Raw genomic sequence first — 22262 nt, forward strand, 5'->3', positions numbered from 1 at the left:
TTAAGCCCCCGTCCCGCTTGGGGACCAGGAAGTAATGAGAGTAAAAACCTCCCGTCCTGGCCTCCATCAGAACTCTCTCTATGGCTTGTTTTTGTAGGAGGTTGTTCACCTCTGCCAGCAGAGGTGGGGAAGGGGAAGTGGTGATTACCACGGACTGGTTCAGAATCTGAACAAACTCTATTTTGTAGCCCTCTTCTATGATGGACAGAGCCCACCTGTCTGTAGAGATCAACTCCCAGGCAGGTAGGAAAGGGTGGAGGCGGATAGATGTTGAACCAGTGGGGACGATGACGTGTGCCACGAGAAAGTCAAAGGCCCTGCTTTTGAGGGTGAGCGCCCTTGGATTTCCAGTGGCCTGAGAGCCATAACGGTTCCTGATGGCCTGCTGTCTGGCTGGGTCGAGCGAGGTCGCCATTGTTGTTCAGGTGAGAACTTCTGATAAGGCTTCTTGGCCCATGGTTTGTGCCACTGCTTCGCCTTGGGAGCTCTGGAGGTTGCTTGCACACCCAAGTTCCTGGAGGTCTTCAGGCTCTTATCTATCTCCTGCAGTGCACTGTCTGTGGTGGTGCTGAACAGGCCATCCCCTTCAAAGGGCAAGTCCTCAACAAAGGCCCTAGTATCTTGCTGCACGGCTGTTGACGTTGAAAGTCATGAAGTGTCGATGAGTGTCGATGAAGGCACACGGCAGACGTGATGGTCTTTGCGGACACACCCACCATGTGCTTTGCTGCAGCCAATTGTTGCTTGGCCACAGCAAAGCCTTCTTTCTGCAGCTTCCTGGCAGCAGCCTTTTTGTCTTTGCTCAGGGAAGAGAGGAGAGGGGTGAGTTGTTCCCATACGGAGTATTGGTATCTAGCCATGCAAGCAGCATAGTTAGATACCTTTACTCCTAGGGCTCCTGCAGAGTAGACCTTTCTTCCCATATTGTCCAGCTTTTTTCCCTCCTTGTCAGGTGGGGATGAGTGGACCTTACACGCCTTGGAGGAGGAAGAGACGACCACTGAGTTCAGTTTTGGGTGGGCGAAAAGGAACTCGGCACCCGCCTCTTGGACCCTATACATGTGGTCTAGCCTTCTAGATGACATCGGCGTAGAAGATGGTTTCTTCCAGGGCTCCTTGACTGCCTGCAGAATCACTGGTGACTGGCAAAGTGATTGCTGTGGATGTGTCCCTTTGCATAATGTCAAAGACATTATCATCCAAGACGGGTTGTGGTTGCGTCACAGGCATGGAGAGGGAGGTTGCCATCCTCTTCACCAGTTCACCATAGGACTTCAGATCCTCTGATGGCAAGATAGGAAGATCCTCAGCCGTATGGGACACTGGCGAAGGTTCCAAGGCTCATTCCTGGTTATCAGTACCACTCTCAGAGTCCAACGAGGAAGACTCCCTCTGAATGGAGTGCTCGGAGAGGATCGGCGTCAATTCCTGGATGGGCAAACAGGTCGATGCCAATGGTCGCCGATGAGTTTCAGCCGCTGGGGCGGTGCGCCTCTCCGGAGGGATCGATGCTGATGGCCTTCTTGAATGGTGTGAAAGCCTCGACATGTAAGATGCCTCCGATTGCTGATCCCACTCCACAAACTCCTTTGGTGGAAACCACTGATATGGTGGGTAAGGGCACGGATAGGTGGGCGGCCACTGACGCTGCTCCCACGGTGGTAGCAGTGGGAAACGGTGTGGTGCCATGGAAGGCTCCAGATCCTGTCTGCCTCTAGGTTCCATCGGGGTCGACGGGTCCATCGGCGCCGATGCCTCTACTTTGGAAATCAAACCACTCCCACTACATAGTCGCGACCCGGAAGACGAGGATAGCTGAGTGAGGTCGATCTCATGTTCAGACATCGAGAGACGGGATTGATGGGCACTGCCTCTCGATGCCAATGGGCTGCGGTACGGGGACGCCAGGATTTTCCTTGGCGGAGCAGAAGCCATCGGTGCCAAAACGTCGCGAGAAGGCAATGGAGTGCAGGACCTCTTCCGCTTCTCTTTGGACTTCGCCTTCTTCAGTATGGATGCTCGGGTCCCTGAGTCATCCCGACGCTTCTTAGCAGGCGTATCCACTGATCCTTCATGGGATCGTTTTGTGGAGGGGCCTCGCTCGATCGGCATTTCGGTCAAGACCGGTGCCGCATCAGCCGATGTGACCATCGGGGCCGGAGTGTCTGCCATGGTCGATGCTAACGGGCCCGATGCCGATCTCTGAGGGTGGAGTGCCGACTCAGTTAAAGCAGCTGAATGCCGTGCCGCCCGGTTCTTCCTCGTTTGCTAGGAGAAGCGGAGACAGTGTGGGCAGGACTCCACGTGGTGTGCTTCACCCAAGCAGAGAAGACACAGACAATGGCCGTCTGGTAAGGCAATCTTCTTCCCACAAGAGCAGCAGCGTTTTAAAAAACCCCAACGTCTTTCCATAGACGCCAATCGTAAAAAAACCCACTCAGAGTCCTCTGAGGGGAAAAATTTGGGGGAAACAAACAGGGGGAAGGGCCCTGAAGGGCAAGTCCAACAATCACAAACTTTTTTTTAAATTTAACTAACTATCTAACAACTATCTATCTATCTATCTACACTAAGAAAAACAACAAACGGGCTATATACAACGATAAAGACAAAACCAACTATCTCACCGACCAGGGACACAAAAGGTAGATCCTCTCCGCACAGCGGTCAGAAAGGAACTGGCGGGATCCCCGCGCTGGCGCCGGTAAGCATGCGTACTGGGACGCCTGTGCATGCCCATTGGCGCAGAGTGCAGAAAAATCCTGGGCATTTCAGATACCGATTCGGGGATCGGCGCAGGCGCTTTATCCCATGAGTGTGAAGCACAGAGACCACAAAGAAGATCCAAAATAACCTCAAAAATAAGCAGACTTGCAGCCCTACCACCCATTAAATAGCTCCACCACTAATCAAGTAATGTGGTTAATGTTAACTAATCTGCTGGTTCAACTGAGTAAGGATGGTGATCTTAATTTAGACTGTCATTCTGTAGGGTAGGTATCTTAGGAATTCTTTGGACCAGGAACTTAAACTTACTGGAGTCTGCCTCAGATAAACTGGTACAAATCCCGCTTTTTTCCAAAATCTAGTAAAAGGACAACAAAAAAAACTTGATTGTATTTCAGAGCATATGAAGTTGCTTTAAAGGCTATATAATCCATATATACACACACACACACACACAAAAGTTACAGAAATTCCCTTGCCTTCTTCCAATCTTTGGCATTACTTCCAAAGATGGCTTGTTTAGCTCCCCTTCAATCTCAGTTGCCCTCACTGATGCCATCCAGAACCATGACTGCTTGCCTAGAAAGTGTTGTGGCATCATCATGATCCCTGACTGAGTAAAATCTATCATGAAGCTAATGCAGGGAGGAGGAGGAGCAGTAAGAAGAAACAATGGTCACATGAGTCAGATGAGGCTCCCTTATACTGAATCAGTATAATTCATTAAGTATAATTCATCTTGGTTCATCAAGATTAGTACTGCCTACTTAGATTGGCAGTGGCTCTCCGAGATCTCAGGTAGAGGTCTTTCGCATCGCCTACTAACTGCTCCTCTAAACTGGAGATACTAGGAACTGAACTTGAGACCTTCTGCATGCAAACCAGATACTCTGCCCACTGAGTCATGACCCCTCCCCCAAAAGTGACCCAAAATGATCAAATAAAGGTAAAGACTACCACAACTGCTCCATGGAAATTTCCAGAGGATCACTACTTTTTGATGTGAAAACTGACAATGGAATATATTCTGACACAGGTGTGTTTATAATCTCCAGATATACAGGAGCCACCCCCACCATGCAGTATCAGGCTCTTGTGCTACTGCAAGTAGGTCTTGCAATGGAGAACAGATTATCCCAGCATACATTTATTCCATAAAAGCCAATCCAAGCAATTATCCCAAGGTAAGATATATATAAGGTCAGATGTATACACTGTTATATATACACTTTGAATTAATCAGGTTGTTTCTCAGCAAGATGCATAGCTACAATAGAAGCATTAGCAAAACATTAGCGTGTCCAGTTCCCTCTGTCACGCTAGAGCACAAATACAACTGAACTCTTACTTGAGCAGCTTTGGGGTCAACCCATAAGACACACCAAGGTAGTCGAGATTCTCTGCTTGCCTCTCACCCAACTTGAGGAGGAGAGGAGGCAAGCCCTTTCGAGGCAGCACAGCTTCCTCCAATAAACTGACAGCCTAAAGCAATAAGAGAATAGTCAGCTTAGCAGGAGAACAGGAATTGCTTAAGATCTGCCAACTCCCCAAAACAAGTTCTATGGAGATGTGATTATCACCATACATCAAGAAATGTTAATCCCAGCCAGGGTTTCCATACATACCTCACTGCTCACAGTAGAAATTTCTTTTGGCTTCTGGGCAATTTTTTCTTCCAAGCAAGGAAACTTGCCTTCATAATACATCTGCAGCAAGCGCAAAGCTCTGCTGCCATAACCCATCTGGTGAAAGAAGTTTTTCAGAAAAAGAGGACTATTAAAAGAGAAGAGCTCTGAAAGGACACCTATTCAAGACAGTTCAACATTCCTTCTCCACACACAGATGTGGGATCACTCTTGGTTTAGAGAAGCAAAAAAGCCACTCAATAAGCACTGACTGCTAGTTGTTAACAAGTTATAGAAGATGCATCCACTACTTGACTGCACTGGCTCCTAAGGATGTGATTTAACTTCTGGAGTGGGCAATCCCGCTAAGACCCTGTTTTGGAATGACTTTTAAATGATCACTCCAGAGACTGCTTCTACAGGACCTGACAGATGCTTGATACCTGCAGTAGGACACCACAGAAATTCCCATAATCCTGACTAGCCTTCCCACTGACTAGTTGTGCATGAGTGCATGGCCTGCATTTCCCCATATTTCTCTATACATACCCTAATCTATAAACTCTGCCTCCACCTGATTTCTCAGATCTCCCCCCCACCCCACCCCTCCATTACAGGGGCTCAAGTCTTGCAATTACACAAGTCCCATCATGGGGTATTCTTCTCTGGTGCCCTTTCCCTACCACTCCAGCAGGGCAAAGAGGAACTAGGGAAGGGAGTTCTTCCTCTGCTTCACTACCTGACCATGATCCAAGCAAACAGCCTGAATTTCACAACGTAAGAGGAAGAAGATGATATTGGATTTATATCCCGCCCTCCACTCCGAAGAGTCTCAGAGCGGCTCACAATCTCCTTTACCGCCCTCCCCCACAACAAACACCCTGTGAGGTGGGTGGGGCTGGAGAAGGCTCTCACAGCAGCTGCCCTTTCAAGGACAACCTCTGCCAGAGCTCTGGCTGACCCAAGGCCATGCTAGCAGGTGCAAGTGGAGGAGTGGGGAATCAAACCCGGTTCTCCCAGATAAGAGTCCGCACACTTAACCTCTACACCAAACTGGCTAGTTATTCACTAGCCATGATGAGCCCCAGTGGCAGATCCACATAAATTTGGTTTCTGGGCTGGTGTTGAGAATGACGTTTTCTGTACAAAACAGCTGCTCCTTCTGCAATTATTTTGATTTTTTTTCAGTCTTGCAACAAAGTAAGTTATGGAAGACTGTAATACATTACCCCTTGATAATCAGGATGGACTGCAATGCGAACAACTCTTCCACCAGAGAGGCTACCAAAATCTGGATCTTGGAACTATGAAGAGATAAAAGGAGGATGGGGGGGGCGTCATTCTTACTGAATTGAAAAACATTCATGATGAGCCAAACAAGTACAAGAGGAGCAGCTGCTTTGTTACCTGCTCTGAAATGGTCCATGGAATAAGATCTCCTGATGCTTTCTTCCCTCTGGACAGACTATTCATAATGGATTGGCGAGAGATCTCACCCTCTAAACACACCTGCAAGAAGGGAACAAAGGGAAACAGCAGAAGGGAAACAAAGCAGAGAGTTGAGACCAGGTGCTGGAGTGCTATGTTGCAGTCAACCACTGAAGACGGGAAGGGTATTTGATCAGACACAGTTCAACAGAAGTAGTAAGTATGGTATGTCTCAGCTAGTGCAAATTCCTACTGAGTTCCCATGAGAGTAAAATCCTAGTTTTGTAAGATTTAAAATGTTAAAGCTGCTTGAAACAATTTTTAGTGAACAAGCAATATTGTTTCTGTTCCAAATTCTACTAAAGTTATTTATGACTGCAAATCTGTATTCCATTGAGCCTTCAAAATAAACAATGTTCCTCTCTAGACTCAGCTCATCTGACCATGATAACTCATGCTATATAACCTCTGAGATTTACTACTGTAACATATTTTAAAGATTTGTATTCTGCCCCCCTGACAAGCAGGCTCAGGACAGATAACAGATAGTAATTAGGCCATTCAGTGAAGATAAGCAATTAAGAAATAATAATAAAATACATTACATAAAAATTAAAAATGATTGCATCATTTGTTGTGCACATAATCTCAGAAACTGCTGCCACTAGGCTCTGATGTTTGTTTAATTTGAGCTATGCAGAAGTGGTATCTTCAGCAGGGAAGGCTGACTTTTTTATTGGACACATGCCACCTTAGCCAAAGCCTTGGTGGGACAGCTCTGTTTCACAAACCCAGCAGAATATATTCTGCATGCACTGTCCTTGAAGGCAACTAAAAAGCATCAACAGGCATAAAATGCAGCCTCACATTGAGCTGATATGACCTTTCTGCACCTCCACTGAGACAGCTGCACTGGCTAACTCTTTGCCCCTATGTTCAGTTCAAGATGTTGGCTTAGAGCCCCTCACAACCCAGTGCCCCCCCCCCTGCTTGAAGGACTGTCTCTCCTGGTTACCAACTCAGGTACCCTTTTAGATCTGCTCAAGAAAGAACCAGTTGTATCTAGTTTGAACAGATACTTTGTTAGAAAGTGAGCCTTTTCAGTTCTTATATCACCACTCTGGAATGGCGTTCCAGTGAACATGTAACAAGTCCTGTCACGATCAATTTAAAAAAGGGCTGTAAACACTTAGGGTGTCTGGAGGCATTCATTCATAGTAGTTGGAACTTTGACAGAATAAATGAATATATTTGGATTATTTAAGAATACTATATCTATGGGCACAATTTTGGCCTTTCAGTGGGTTTCATCCTGCTTAATTGGCTGCTGTGCATTTTAATTACTTATTGTTAGCCACCTTGAACCTTATTATAAAGGCAAGATACAAATATTTTAAATAAAAACATGAATTGCAACTGCAGTGACCTTCCCAGTTCCTCATCAGTAAGAAATCAATTTCTTCTAAAATGATACTGGAAAAGACTGAAACTTATTGTACATTCTAGTTGAAACACCATAACAATAAAGGCAGCATACTTTATGTTTTCCAGTTTGCTACAAGTTTTCTAGCTAGCTGCATCAACATATAAAACCAGACAACTAAAGCATGCCATCATATGTCTTTCTGCTGTTCTTTTCCCAAATTAGTACAGGTCATTTAAATGCATACATTTTCTCTCTCTTACCTGAACAACAGCAAGCACTTCTGGCAAAGAATTCTGGGTAGGTGGAACTGGTGGCAGAAGGCAAAAGAGATGATGGGCAGGAGCATCAGAAAGCATCTGGAGGTCATTGGGAGAATTCTGGAATGACACAAGCATGCTACAGAGTTAGTTCTCTAGCATATGCACCCTGCAGTCCATGGGTGCACAGATTAGAGATCCTTTTCATATTCCCCACTCTCCAGCAACCCCTTCTGGCTCCAAGAAAACTGATTTGCCTGTGGATCCACACAGACTCGGGGCAACATAAAGGAGGTAGAAGACTGTAAAATTATCCCCCTTCCTCATTTACTCAGCTGCTGCGATAGCCAGAAGGGCAATTTTGCCCTTTTCCCCATGCAGCCCCACCCCCAACCCATATAGCTATTAGACCACATGGATCCTGCAACACTGGAAATCAACCTTGCCAAGTCAGAAGCAACTGAGGGGAAGGAGATTCCATGACTATCAGCACCTTCTGCTGGACTGTTGGATTTAACCCATAGCAACACTGTTTTTGTATAAATAATTGCCTCACCAAACCTATAACTATTATTTACAACAAAGATGCAAGAGTTATCCAGTCTTATAAACACAATATATAAACTGGGCTGGAGCCTATAGACCATGAATAGAAGGGGCTCAAGGAACGAGCCTGCAGCCTCCTGGGCCCTAACAAACTGCCTCAAAAGGTCAGGGAAGCCTTGAAAATAGAGTGAGATGTGGTGCAGGTGGCTGCAACAAGGAAAAATGGACAGAAATCCCTCCCCTAATATCTTGCATCAGTGCTTGCTTTGTTCATAAACAACCTCAAGTAACGTGGGAAGGAATGATTTCAGCTGATTTCTTCAGGCTGCAGCTCCCCTACCCACTCCACATCCATTCCCAAGGGCAACCTGACTTTATGGACAGCTTTTGGGAAGCTTAGGAGGCTGCGGAGGAAAGGAAAGGGGGAAAGGTCTATTCTGTGAATATCTGCGTTCAGGGTTGGTAAAATCTAATCCTTTAAAAAAAAAGTTATAATGCACTGTTTTCTTTTCACAGCAGTACATCTTTCAGCAGCCCAAGTCTAAATGAAATGCCTTCCATTCAACTATTTCTTCAGTATGTACAGGAAGCCTTGAAACCAGAATCCCAAACTAAACTAGCAGAGCCATCCTAAGCAGAGTCACACTAATCTAAGTCCTTTGACTGATATAATATAGGTTATAAGAAATAAAGTCTTGAGAGTATCCTGGCAATATATGCTAGGTGCCATGCCTGAAGCAACAGAAGGGGACAGAGCAATCAATTAAAGAACTGTGTTTCCATTTATTTATTTAAAATATACACCCATAAAAACATTCAAGGTAGCTACGTTTCACTGTACCCTGACCCATTAATCTGTGACTCTTTTTATGCACAAGATGGGCCCATTTTATATCCGTAGCGTGCAAATTATTTCAGGTGAGAGTAATCCCTCAAATGCTCTACTATGGCACCTTTCTGGGCCCTCCACCTTTGCTTTCTCCCTCTCAAATGGGTCCAGGCTAAATTCCTAAGGGCTGCCCTTTAGGTCCTGAGAGGTGTGCCTAATGCCATGATAAGACTGGAAACTGGTTCGATGACTATAGAAGCTAGAGTCACCCTGGCTTCATTTAGATATTGGTTTAACATCAGTTTTTACCCACAAGGTCTAACACATCTGATATTAGTAGTAAGTGTTCAATCTAAATGGTTGAAGGTGGTCAAGCAGATATTAAATCTTGGATTTTCTTCTCAAACCATAGTGACCCTTAGTGGGGATCAGGCTAAGGCAGTGCTGAAACAAAGAATAATGAACACTGAGACAATCTGATCTTGCTATAAATCCAGCTTATATAGTGCCTGAGCAGTTCAGGTACCAACTTGTTCCTCTTGCTTATCTTTTCAATCTAGATGATCATAAGTTGAGAAAAACCTTTACCCTAGCAAGGTGTTGGCTGTCCTTGAGGGGAGATACAGGAAGATGCCTTTTGATCAGAGACTTTGCCAGTGTCACTTGGGAGAAGCTGAAACTATTGAACATATATCTGAGACTCCTCTAATTCCTGACTAAAGTTTCCGAAATACACTCTGCAAATTGAATTTTATTCAGAAGGCAACTTGAAATATTAGCGAACATCCTTCCTTCAGAAGTTGCAGCATTTTCTAGTTATCAGCCCCATAACACTACAATGAACAAACATCAAGTAAAAAGAAAAGCAATTATCTCTGTTCTCAATAGGGATTTTTCCTAGCAACACAAAAAAAGAATGAGAAAACAAAAAGTGGGGGAAGGGGGACACAAGTTATGCCAAACATTTTATCTCACCGAGCTTTTACTGGAAAGTCACAAATTGCCATTCCCCAAAGAATTCCAACACAGGAAAAGAAATAATATCACTAACCTTATAGTGAGAAGCCACGTACAGAGCCATCAGTCTCTGAAGAAAAGCTTCCGATGCTCTGTGATAGCAGAAGAGGGTGTCTCTGTTCACATAGTATCTAAATGCCACAAGTTAAGGGGAAACACTACTGAAAGAGGCTGTCCAGGGACATATCAGACTGTATTTGATCGATATCTGCTATACTGGCATGCACCGTGCCAAGTGCCTTCAACTATAATCACTAGTAGACATGGGAGAAGGCATCCTGCCTTAGCAGCTTGTTACATTTCATTTCCAGCATCTTTTTCTTCGTGTTAGAAGTAATACAAATATCAGTCTTGAATGCAGAGGTGCCTTATCCAACACACATGGTCAGAAAGACGTAACACATACACATGTGCGCGCACAGAGACACACACAAAAGAGACAGCTTGTAACTAAAGAACCAAGAAGCACTTAAAGTGATCATCACTCCATGCTTCTTTGCCTTTAAAATTGTCAAGATCTGGAGGAGCAGAACAATGTTTTTCCCCCTACTGGAAAGGCTATGTCAGAATGCCTACCAATACACCAGTAAGATAAACAAAAACATCAGGCATTCTAACAACAGTAGCTTAAGTCTACTGCTGTGCCCATTTTATTTAAAAGGATCACCATAACAAGGGTTTTTTTTGGGGGGGGGCAGTTATTATAAAAAGGATGGAGCTGGCCTAGAGAAAGATTGTTCCCAGCACACACTCCATGTGTGGGAGGAAGGCACTAAGGCTTCAGCTGCAATTCCATGCATATTTACCTGAAACTAAGCACACAGAACGTATTGGGACTTATTCCTACTAGATATGCATAGGACTGTGCTACACACTTTGAGTGCTGGCACCCTACAGGCAGTCTGCAATGTTTATCCAGACATGTGTATGTATAAGAACATAAGAACATAAGAGAAGCCATGTTGGATCAGGCCAACGGCCCATCAAGTCCAACACTCTGTGTCACACAGTGGCAAAAAATTTTATATACACACATACACTGTGGCTAATAGCCACTGATGGACCTGTGCTCCATATATTTATCTAAACCCTTCTTGAAGGTGGCTATACTTGTGGCCGCCACCACCTCCTGTGGCAGTGAATTCCACATGTTGATCACCCTTTGGGTGAAGAAGTACTTCCTTTTATCCGTTTTAACCTTTCTGCTCAGCAATTTCATCGAATGCCCACGAGTTCTTGTATTGTGAGAAAGGGAGAAAAGTACTTCTTTCTCTACTTTCTCCATCCCATGCATTATCTTGTAAATGCATGTATTACATGCATGTAAATGCATTATCTTGTATGTTTCAAACCCACCATCCACATCCTTTCTGCAGAGGACAAATCACTTGAGAAAATACACACACACAGGGATGTTTATTCTCTGTTGCGATACAACTGAGGTAAGGCTGCACAAACACTCAAGATGTGCCATGTAAAGTCTACATGGCAGGCCTAATGTTAATTACAGACAATGACAGTCTAATTATATTGCTTGCCAACAAAAGAACATGGGTAATGCTGCAAATGGGAAATTTTGTTGCATGGGTGATAAAGGCCTTGTCAAAAACAACCACTATTAATGTGGCCGATGGATAAATCTTTGCACTATGTTGTCTGGCCGACTGAATGCTTGAATTTTTGTTGCTTTTAACTTGGAAGTGTCATTGCTGTTAACCAGTTCCTTAGTACACACTTAGGATGCACATTCAAAGTGCTAGAGATATAGTCAAAGCTTCCATCTCATGTAGTTATTACCAGGGTTCCCTCTAAGCTGAGTTAGTGTGAGCTAGCTCACAGATTTTTAGCCTCCAGCTCACACTTTTTTGTCTTAGCTCAGGGAGGATGACCCCAGAGGACACTAATTTATCCAGCAGCTCACAACTTTAATGCTCACAAAGTAGAATCTTTGCTCACTAGACTCTGCAGCTTAGAGGGAACATTGGTTATTACAAAACTTTAAGAGCATTACATGTAGTGCAAACACCAGAAAGGATACAAGTCACAGGTCTCGGGTAATGGGCAACCAGATATAATCCTAGTAATGCTGAGACAATCCAAGCACAGCAAGTCATTCAGCCACTTTTCAACAGGATCTCTGGGGGCATACCGAATGGATTCCTGGAGGGAAACTTCATGCAGTGTACGGACTGTAAAAAAACACAAGGCAAAAGGGATCACAAGTGACAGCTAAAACCATGGGGATTTCAGGTTTCTTGTCAGTCATCTCCCTTTTTCTCATCTCCATTCCTAGTAGATAAGTTCAAAGAATAATCTATTCTGCACAGTCACAAATGGGAAGTAATTTCATATAAAACTCCCATGAAATATGTTGAAATATATGAACAATGAAAGATCTGAGTTGGGGGAAATGGTGAGTGTGTATGGTACACTCTTTATCCAATAACATTCTGATTCAGCACATGCTTGCTCTTTCCCATGAAAGCTCACAGAGTAAGTCCCCAGAGCATCAATGCAGAACTCACTATGCAAGCATTGGAGAGGTTTTTTAAAATGCAATTTGGGTGGGATTTTTGGTTTCTTATTTTTAACATAACAGAAGCATGACATCAATAGGAACATCAAATTGAAAGGACTAAAACTGTAAATGAAAAAATGGAGTACACATAAACAGTGTTCCCTCTAAACTTAGTATGAGATAGCTCACCATTTTTTAGCCTCCAGCTCACACATTTTTGTCTCAGCTCAGGAAAAATGGCCCTAGAGCAAACTAATTTATGCAGTAGCTCACAAATTTAATGTCAGTGGCTCACAATGTAGAATTTTTGCTCACAAGACTTCACAGCTTAGAGGGAACATTGCACATAGAACACTTTAAAGAGAACCAAGTTGTTAGTTTGTGCTATAACTAGGGGTGTGCAAAAAAAAATTGTATTTTTCTGATTTGGGTCAATGAACCTGGAAAATTCTTGAATATTCCCAAATCCAAATATCAGTGTTGTATTGGGATTCAGGTAAATATTTGGGAAACCCAAATTTATTTGGCTCTATTATAAAAGTGGAAAGACTTTTCCTCCCTTTCTCATAATACTATACCACTTGGAGGGAATCACCAACAAAAGCTGCAGAACAGCAAATATAGCACAATCAACTAATGGACTTTACTGCCTTAAAGTGCAGCAAAGGCCACTGAGCTTACATGGCTTTTTAAAAAGATCAGGTGAATTCATGCATTGGTCAAACAATGGTTCAGCAGTGACAGCCAAATGAAACATGTATGATACCCTTTGATTTCATGGGAATTTTTGGGAAGCCTACTCAGTGAGGACAACTTGCATGCCAGATGATCACCTATTAATAGGTACATTCATATGAAACTATTAGTCCCTTGTACTTACAGGGAACGGCTGGGTAAATATTTTTTTTGTACAAATCTGGGGGGGGAAACCTTGCAAGCAGCAGATCAGCAACACAGAGCTCAAGTTATGCAGCCCTGGGAAAAATACCTGTGGAGAGTTTAGCGGTGGTGGTGGATTTGTTCTCTGCTGTCATACTGGCTTGGGCTTGTGCGCTCTGTTGCCGCAACTGCTGGATTAGCTTCAAAGACAAGGAACGACCAGTGCCTTCATAGCTATTAAAACAATATGCACAATCAATTGGAAAAAGAAAGAAGTATTAATCCTGCGGTGCTTAATGTACTGCCCGCAGCAGAACTTGGCGCCAAGCTTCATGACTGGAAGATTCACATGGCACCCACCCACTGCCATAGTTCCACATAAGAGTGGAGGGGGGGGGTCATGTTTTATCCTTCTCTACTTAGAAGTAACTACCCTGTCAGAGAAAGCTAGGTCTGGGCCTTTGTGCCTAACAGAGGTGGTTGTAACTGATGTTATTAAAGGGACAGTGTTGTGTAGTCACACTTATAGACTCCATATGCCTGCACAGAGCACTGTTCATGGCCTCCCAGAACGATGATTTTTGATTCCTCCACTACCCCTTGAAAAGGAGGTGCCAGCACACAGACTTAGAGGGGTGATTCATGCCTTCCTGGTTCCATTCTTTCCTGGAACAGTCAGGGCTTGTACTTCAGTACAGGACTGGGCATCTGGGTCAGTGGTATGATCAGTACTTAGAACAGCTGGTACCTCCTTGTCATTCATTTGTAGCAGTCGGTTACAATCCAGTGGTTTATGGATTGGTATTTTCTTGAGGCAGGTTAGCCATTAGGTCCTGCAGGAACTTGATGTGGTAGCTGTTGGTTCTGGCATAGAATACCCATGCTGAGGTTGATATGCACACCAATCTGATAAGTACCAGAAGTGTGAATGCAGAAATCTAGCCCTAGATAAGATGGCCAAGTAACAGTCCAAGTCTATAAGATTTATTCTGCTCACCAGCAAGAGCAATCAGGATAATGGGGGCAGTGAGGATCCAAGAGATGTGTGTCTCAGCCACAGCACTAAGGTTTCAGTGCGAGTCTGCATAGTAACCACAGAAAAGAGCACTGAGAAGGTCCCAAATATCTGGAAAGCAATGGGGATTTGTTCCTTGGACATTAGTTAATTGTACGCTCCAGCACTGCAGGAGGTGAATTTGCATGTATCTCTTGTGATGTATCCTCCAGTTTACTCTCTGAGAATGAACCTACTGCTCTTGGGTATCAATCCTGATTCATCAAAAGTGTTTCAACATTGGGATTATCTATTGTGTTATTAGTGATTTAGTTCCAGAAGTCTTAGCTCTGTCCTGTGCAGAGCCCATAGAGGCTGAAACCATAAAGAATTCTATCTTTACCCACAGGAAGGAATTTCTGGAATGAAACACTCCAACAAATGATCATCCATGTGCATTCTCAAGTACTAACTAAGACAGACAGACAGAACCACCCATCAGAGTGCCAGAGATGTCACAATAATTTTCTATGTAATTTCCTTATGCCAGCATAATCCAAATATCTCAAAGGCCAAACCATCAAGATGTATTGCTCTTTATCTAGCAAGAGTCACAGAAGTCTTCACAGCAGAGTGGAGACAGGACCCGTGTGTACCTAGCTAAAATTAAACCTTTCACTTAATCAGCTCATTGACCCATACAGATCACTATTGTCTACTCTGATTGGCAACAGCTCTCCAGAATCATAGCAAGGAACAGTCTGCTCCCTAAGATTCTTTCAAAGGAGATGACAGAGACTGAATTCTGGCTTTCAGCATGAAAAGAATATGCTCTACCACTGACTCATGTTCTCTACCCAGACAGAATACTTACCCATTGATTGTAGAAGCCATAAATACAAGGTAAGGGCCGAGAAGTTTTTTCACCAGGGGCAGGGGAATAGCAGCAGCTTCATCAATCACCACAAGTTCAGCCTGACCCAGTTTCACAGCATCAGCTGGGTGTATATACTAGTCAGAAAAGAAGTGGGCGGGGAACAAGAGTTTTTAAAAAAGTAAAATGACAGTTCTGCTAGAAGCAAAATCAATCCAAAAGTAGGCAGAGGGGGAATCCATGCACTTTTCTCCTTAAGTCTGGTACTGTCTGAAGTAAAGCAAAGGTAGCTACACAGTTCTTTAAATCCTGTATGCAGTTCCAGTGACCAAGATTTAGATAATAATTGTGGCTACCAAAGAAAATACAGCTTTAAATCATCTAACACAGTTACACAAACCTTAGCACTTACTATGACAAAGTTGGGAAATGACAAATTTCACAATACCAATTTATGTTGACTCTGAAGCTACTGTTGGGTCTTGCTGATCAGGGGGAAGTGGAATTTAAATATATTATAAAAATGTAAATAACTGAAGCATAATGGCTCATAAAATGAGTGGGAACCAGGAAATTCCCAGTTCACTTCCTTGCCACAAACCGACTAAGCAGCCTTAAGCAAGTGTAGGTTAGAGTAGCCATCTGCCGCTCCAATTACTTCATGTTCAATAATGCCATTGTAAAAAAAAAAAAATACTATCACAATGGCTATGAAGGACTTCAGGCATTCTGAAATACTACATATTATCACGAATAATCAGTAACAGTCACTGCACGATGCTAAAGTATTGGTGAATTGGCAAACTTTTCTTTTGGAATTCTAGACCCTGACCTTTTGTCTGTTTTATCCTGTAAATGAAGAACTTTGAACCATTTACTATGTCAGCTTGATCTTTTCTTGCTTGCATCAGGATGATCATATTATTAAAATTGCATGCTTTGGTAGCTTAAAGCCTTGAGGGAATCTTTTTCTCCCCAGACAGAACTTGGGAAAAGGGGAGATGGGTTATATTAGGATTTTTAAAACTCCCCTAACACACACTTTGGTTCATTATATACTACAGAGACAGGGCCAATTTATCTACACTAGAATTTATCTACACTACACATTGCAAATGTGAATAGACCAGTCACCTGCTAAGCTTTTTGACGGTGGGGATCTGAACCCATATTTTCACTGCCTTAGTATATTCTAAGCATTTTCCCACATTGGCTCTCCAAAACCCACAGCTATAAAAAATTAACAAAGATGTTTGCATTAAATAATAAAATCTGACCGTGCAGAAGCAATACTGTCTGGCCTTTGCAAGTTGTTATTGTGCATGAAGAATTCCAGAAACCAAAATGTGTTTAAAACCAAACAGAAAAAATTGTATGAAAGGTAATTTACCTGGATAGTTTGTCTATGTTCTCTGAATACGTTTACTCTGACAACAGCTTTGTTAAATTCCGGATTGAGAGACTGAATTATCTCATAATCTAAGTGCTCCTTGAAAAGAAAAGCAAACAAGAATATTTGAGAACCAAATAAAAACAGTATAGCACACTAATAAAAGAGGAAAAGGTGTTTGAAAGTGGTTATTTTTAAACATTAACTGGCAAACTGCTCCCAGTGTACAATGTGGTACATCAGGATTGCTTCTGCCCATCAAAACTACATCTTTCTTTGGTAACATATATAACACATTCAAAAATTATGTTTAAAAAGCTAGGTGAAATTTTGAAAGATAGGGATAAAACTGTGCATGTGAGTATGTTCATGCAGTTGCACCATATATACGTCATATCAAGCTCTGGAGGTAATGGGTAAAGCACAATTATGCTTCTCCCACTACATGTTTAGTGCACAGTTTATACAATGATCTAGTTTTCAGAATAAAGCTGGAGTCCAGTAGCACCTTTAAGATCAACACATTTTATTGAGTATATAAGCTTTCGTGTGCTAAAAGCACACTTCATCAGACAATAGTATGGGATGGAATTAGCAATCCATACCTGGATCTAATTTTCGGAATGACAGTGGTATCCTAAAGAGTTCAAATCAATGGGTTTAGAAGAGTGTAGTGCTGCTTAAGATTGCTATATTAATAATTCATGAACTGACCACTAGTGCTGGCATCTATTGAATGACTAATTACAACCCCAACAATAGTTCAGGCAAAGAATTCAAAATGATATTCCAAGCAAATTATTTTCTGAATTTACTGAGAAAATACAACTTTTGTCTTCTTTAAATAGATACATGATCCCATTTACAGATAGATTTACCATTAACTTACTTCATTTTGGTCTCTCACACATCCAAGAAAGCCAATTTACTTCTTTTAAGTGCTTAGAACAAAAGGCTATAGCAGGCTTAAATGCAGTACAAATAACAATAGAATTAAAACTTCATCATTCAGGAAGACCAGTAAAAAGGTCACATGTTAAGTGCTTTAAGCTACCTAAAGCAGCATCACAGGACTCAACAGTGAATTCAGTTTAGTTACCTAATTACCGTGGTGCAGTATGTAAATTAGGACCCTCTGACTGAAAATTGTCATGTCATACATGAGCTAATCTGGTGACTGTTCATCAGGCTAAGATCTGAAGGAACATGATGGTGCTAAAGTGATCTGCAGCCTGACAGTAGATGGGGAAATTTTCTGGAAATCCTACAAACACCTCCCTGACTTCCAATATAGAAGGTATAAATGTAACAAGGAAATAAATACTGATGGTGGTTTGAAGTGACTATGATTAACATCTATGTATTTTACTGCATCAGTCATACAAAAAGAAGGTGGGCAGTTTGCATAGCTCAGTGGTTTCTGCTTTGCATGCAGAAGGCTCCAGATTCAATTATCTGAATCTTTAAAAGACTCAGCAATGAGAAAAACCTCAAGCAAGACTCTAGAGAGCCACTGCTAGTTAGGGTGAACACTACCACCCTTGCAGGTATTCAGTGATTTAACTCAGTTTAAGGAAGGTTTCCTGGTCATCTTAAATCAAAGATCTACAAAAGTGCTCTGCATGACATGTTCATCTTACCTGATACTGTAGTGCATCAAAGCCCTTAAATACAAACTCAAACAAGGTGTGAAGGTTATCTGGGCTGGGAGATGTGACAAAAATATTGGAATAGCTGTACACAAAAAAGGGGGATGGAAAGAAGTGTTATAATTTTGGAGTGGTAGCTATATTAGTCATTGAAAAAAAACCCACAAGAAGTCTTATGGTGCAACTTAAAATACTAACGAATTTATTAAGACATCCTCCTCCCCCATGACAATATTTACGAATCAAGGATATGCTTCATGCACCTGATCAATGTGCTCTACTCCACAAAAATATATGCCAAAATAAATCTCTTAACAGTGCAATCCTAAGGGGGAGGGAGCACTCAGGGAAACAAATAACCTTTGCACTAGCATAACTCCTACATCGGTGTAAGGGTTGGTTATTCCAGCACAGGCCCCCACTGCTGCACCTGGGTGCTAGTGCAGCTCCACACCAGTGGCCCAGCAGCACAACTGAGGCACAGACCCCTATGCTTGTGTGGTTATGGGTGGTTCTGAAGTATGGCTGTTGTTTTTGGCTCCCTAAGCTCTTTCAAACCTAAAAAGGCTCCCTGTCAGAAGTAGAAAGTTACACACACACACCTCAAAAGTGTAGCCCACAGGTGTTAAGTGTACTAAAAAAAAATCAAGCCCTTCCCCTCGGCCATGACCACGACATCTGAAGCAGCTCAGGATGCTAATTATTGGCATGACAAAATCACCTCCCTTCCTTTATGACAGTTGAGCCCCCTTCCCCAGCAGCCAATTGCTGTCTATCCCACCGTTCACAAGCCCCAGCCAGAACACTCTACAACTCAATGGGTAAAGTGCACAGCATGAGACTCTGGTCTCAGAGCTCCTTGCCAAATGGACTTAAGATTGAGCGGTGAGGAACTTCGGTGGCAGGAAAAGAACAGAATGGGCACTCAGTACTACTGAATTAGAACTTGTAGGTAGCACTCACATTTTAATGAGTTCTTTTCAAAATATATTTAGAATTTTGGAGATTATAACTCCCTAAAATGCTTTTAACCTGAGTCTTGACCTGGATAGCCCAGGCAAGCCTGACCTTGGCAAGTACTTGAATGGGAGACCTCCAAAGAATACCAGGGCTAGGATGCAAGAGGCAGGCAATAGCAAGCCACCGCTCTGAACATCCAGCCCCATTATGAGTTGCCAGAAGTCCACCATGACTTCCAGGCATTCCACGCACACATGCCTGGAATACTAATTACTTTTAGCCCTGACCTGGCTATCCCAATCTCATCAAATTTCAGAAGCTAGGCAGGATCAGCCCTGGTTAGTATGTGGCTGGGACACCATCAAAGAAGTCTACGGTTCCTAACACAGATGCAGGCAATGGAAAACCTCATCTGAATGTCTCCTGTCATGAAAACCTTACAGGCTTGCTGTAAGTCAGTTGCAACTTGAGGGCTAAAAATGCTTCTTGGATTGACCTTCTAGTCAAAACACCTTAAACTTTAAGTCTGCAACAGTCGCTAAAAGTGACAGGAAATAATTAAATCATACAGCAGCACAGTTCAGCTACTAAAGCAAATACATACTTATCTTTTTTTAAAAATACATTCTTATCTAACCAAACACTTACCCAAAAGCCACTGCTCCAGCTATAGCCAATCCTAAGGCTGCAGATTTACCACGCCCTCTAGCAGCTGTTAAAGTCACAGTACTTCTCAGTGTCTTTTCAGAAATGGCTTCAATGAACTTCAAAAGTGCTTTTGCCTAGCAATGAGGAAACAAGTAATCAGTATGGCTGTTTGGTTGACAACCATAAATAGTATAGTTCTTTGTTTATTTAGGGAATTTCTATATCATTGTTCTATAAAAGTTAAGCTGGAAGCAGGGCACAGTAAAATACAATACAATAATTAAAACACAGTGTAAGATAACCATTAAAAACTAAAAAGTGGGACAAAATTCTTATTCAATGGTCTTCCACAATAATAAAGTTTTCAGTTGACCCTGGAAAGCTGTAATGAGAGGCCAAACACAACTATCAGAGGAGGAAGCACCACAGTTTAAGGTTTAAAAACATGCAAGTGGGAGATGGAATTAGAAGCTATATAATTTAACACTACCACAGAGGTTCACCACAATGACCTGGGCTCATCTATACCTCATCCCAGTGTGACTGCAATACTTGCCTGATCCAGAGTTTTACAGGTCTCAGCCAGCACTCCAACAGGCTGCGTGTCCTGAAGACTCTCCTTCAACTCCTTCAGCTCCATATCCTGAGGACTCAGGTTGTCTTCCTATATGTGAGAGTAGAATTGCCCAAATCAAAACAGTTGCTGTCATTAAATTCACAAACAGTGGATACAAACCTAATGGAAAGCTCTTACTTGAACCCAATTAAATAAAAAAGGCTTATATGAATTTACTATACTCTTCTGTACTGAACATTAAATTAATTTATAGTCAAAGCTCAAAAGCTTCAACTAACATATACTTACCTGAGATCGGGGTGGAACAGGTACTATATTTGCAATGTGGCTAGAGACTGGGAGTATGTTAAGCTGATCATCAACTACCATGCATGTCTTACAAGAGGCCAGAGACAGAATGAATCTATATAAGGAGACAAGAGAGAGACCACCAGTGAAGAAGTTAAATAAGCAGGTATTTCTTACCCTGCAACCTTTTCTTTATCCGATCACCAATCCACATGGGATTCATCTGTCTCTGGACAAAGCAAATGTTCAAAAAAAGTGAACTAAATTATGTTAAAAAAGGCCCAGGCTCAGGAGGACCCAAGCCCTATCTCCAACAAGCAATAGATTCTGTGTGGAACATTCCACCTCTTGTATGTTGTGATCAATGAACTTCCAGTGTATTTAAATGGAAAGTTTAAGCAAAACAATAACTATAAATATGTAAATCAACAGATAAGAGTAAAAAAAAGTACATGTGAACTCACATCTTAATACTTCAGATTTAGTAATTCACCCCTACTTCCTCTCAGGTCTGTGCATACATAGCTATCCTGTACAGCCAGGTGTCAAGCGCGCTCATTTCTGTAACTTTATTTTCTTTCAGACAAAGAGCAGGTCACCAGCTCTCTTCTGCTCCCCCCTTATTTACAACCATTGGGCAAGTAATAAATCCATCTGGCCCAAGGATGTTTATGCTACAGCCTGGTAGTACTTTCAAGTCACCTCTCCCACAGGTTCACACAGACAACTCTTATCTGCTTCCAAAATAGTGTGAGAAAGACAGGTTGCTTACCTGTAACTGTAGATCTTCGAGTGGTCATCTGTGCATTCACACTCATGGGATAGTGCGCCTGCGCCGATCCCCGAATCGGTACCTGAAAAGCCCGGGATTTTTCCGCGCTCGGCGCCAATGGGCATGCGCAGGCGTCCCAGTGCGCATGCTCACCGGCGCCGGCGCGGGGATTCCGCCAGTTCCTTCCTGACCACTGGAAGCTCCTACTGGAGGGAGACCATCAGCAGTGGGGAAGGAGGGCGGGTAATGTGAATGCACAGATGACCACTCGAAGATCTAAAGTTACAGGTAAGCAACCTGTCTATCTTCTTCGTGGTCTCTGTGCTTCACACTCATGGGAGATTAGCAAGCAAAACATACCTGGAGGCGGGAAGACGGTCAACCTGAAGAAACAGCTTGCAGCACCGCAGTTCCCAACCGAGTCCTCTGCTGAGCATGCACGTCCAGCGCGTAATGCTTCATGAAGGCATGCGGAGAAGACCAGGTAGCCGCCTTGCAGACATCGGAAAGGGACACACCCTTCAGGAATGCCACCGACGTGGCCATCGCCCTTGTGGAGTGTCCGCGAACAGGTCCAGGTAAAGGCTTCTTTGCCAACAAATAACAAAGTTTAATCGTCTCAGTAAGCCACTTCAAAAGTCTCTGAGACGAAATCCTGGACCCTAACTTGGGGGCAGAGTATGAGACAAAAAGCTGCTTGTCTTTACGAAAACCCCATGAACGATTTAAATAAAATAACAGCGCACGCTTAACGTCCAGCGCATGCAATCTACGTTCCTCATCCGAGGAAGGACTAGGATAAAACGTAGGTAACCAAACTTCTAAATTAAGGTGGAACTGAGAAACCACCTTGGGGAG

At 42.9% G+C, this 22262-nt stretch overlaps 1 protein-coding gene across 3 annotated transcripts in view; it reads right to left on the bottom strand.

Annotated features, from left to right (window-relative positions):
• The window catches only part of NAT10 (N-acetyltransferase 10), a 49860-nt gene that overhangs the window by 12962 nt on the left and 14636 nt on the right, over nt 1-22262 (bottom strand). For all 3 annotated transcript variants that reach the window (XR_009556568.1, XM_060261972.1, XM_060261973.1), the window contains exons 6-20: nt 20633-20747; nt 20324-20431; nt 19768-19901; nt 18151-18244; nt 16511-16609; nt 15121-15257; nt 13362-13486; nt 11894-12044; nt 9890-9986; nt 7467-7583; nt 5760-5861; nt 5582-5656; nt 4353-4469; nt 4076-4209; nt 3037-3085 (exon numbers count right to left, since the gene is read on the bottom strand). Coding sequence is in view for 2 of the 3 variants with exons in the window: in XM_060261972.1 (XP_060117955.1) it covers nt 3037-3085; nt 4076-4209; nt 4353-4469; nt 5582-5656; nt 5760-5861; nt 7467-7583; nt 9890-9986; nt 11894-12044; nt 13362-13486; nt 15121-15257; nt 16511-16609; nt 18151-18244; nt 19768-19901; nt 20324-20431; nt 20633-20747 (1654 nt within the window). In the remaining variant the exon portion in view is untranslated. The remainder of the gene's footprint in view (nt 1-3036; nt 3086-4075; nt 4210-4352; nt 4470-5581; nt 5657-5759; nt 5862-7466; nt 7584-9889; nt 9987-11893; nt 12045-13361; nt 13487-15120; nt 15258-16510; nt 16610-18150; nt 18245-19767; nt 19902-20323; nt 20432-20632; nt 20748-22262) is intronic.

This window comes from Heteronotia binoei, chromosome 21 (assembly GCF_032191835.1).
Source record: "Heteronotia binoei isolate CCM8104 ecotype False Entrance Well chromosome 21, APGP_CSIRO_Hbin_v1, whole genome shotgun sequence".
Lineage (NCBI taxonomy): Eukaryota > Metazoa > Chordata > Lepidosauria > Squamata > Gekkonidae > Heteronotia > Heteronotia binoei.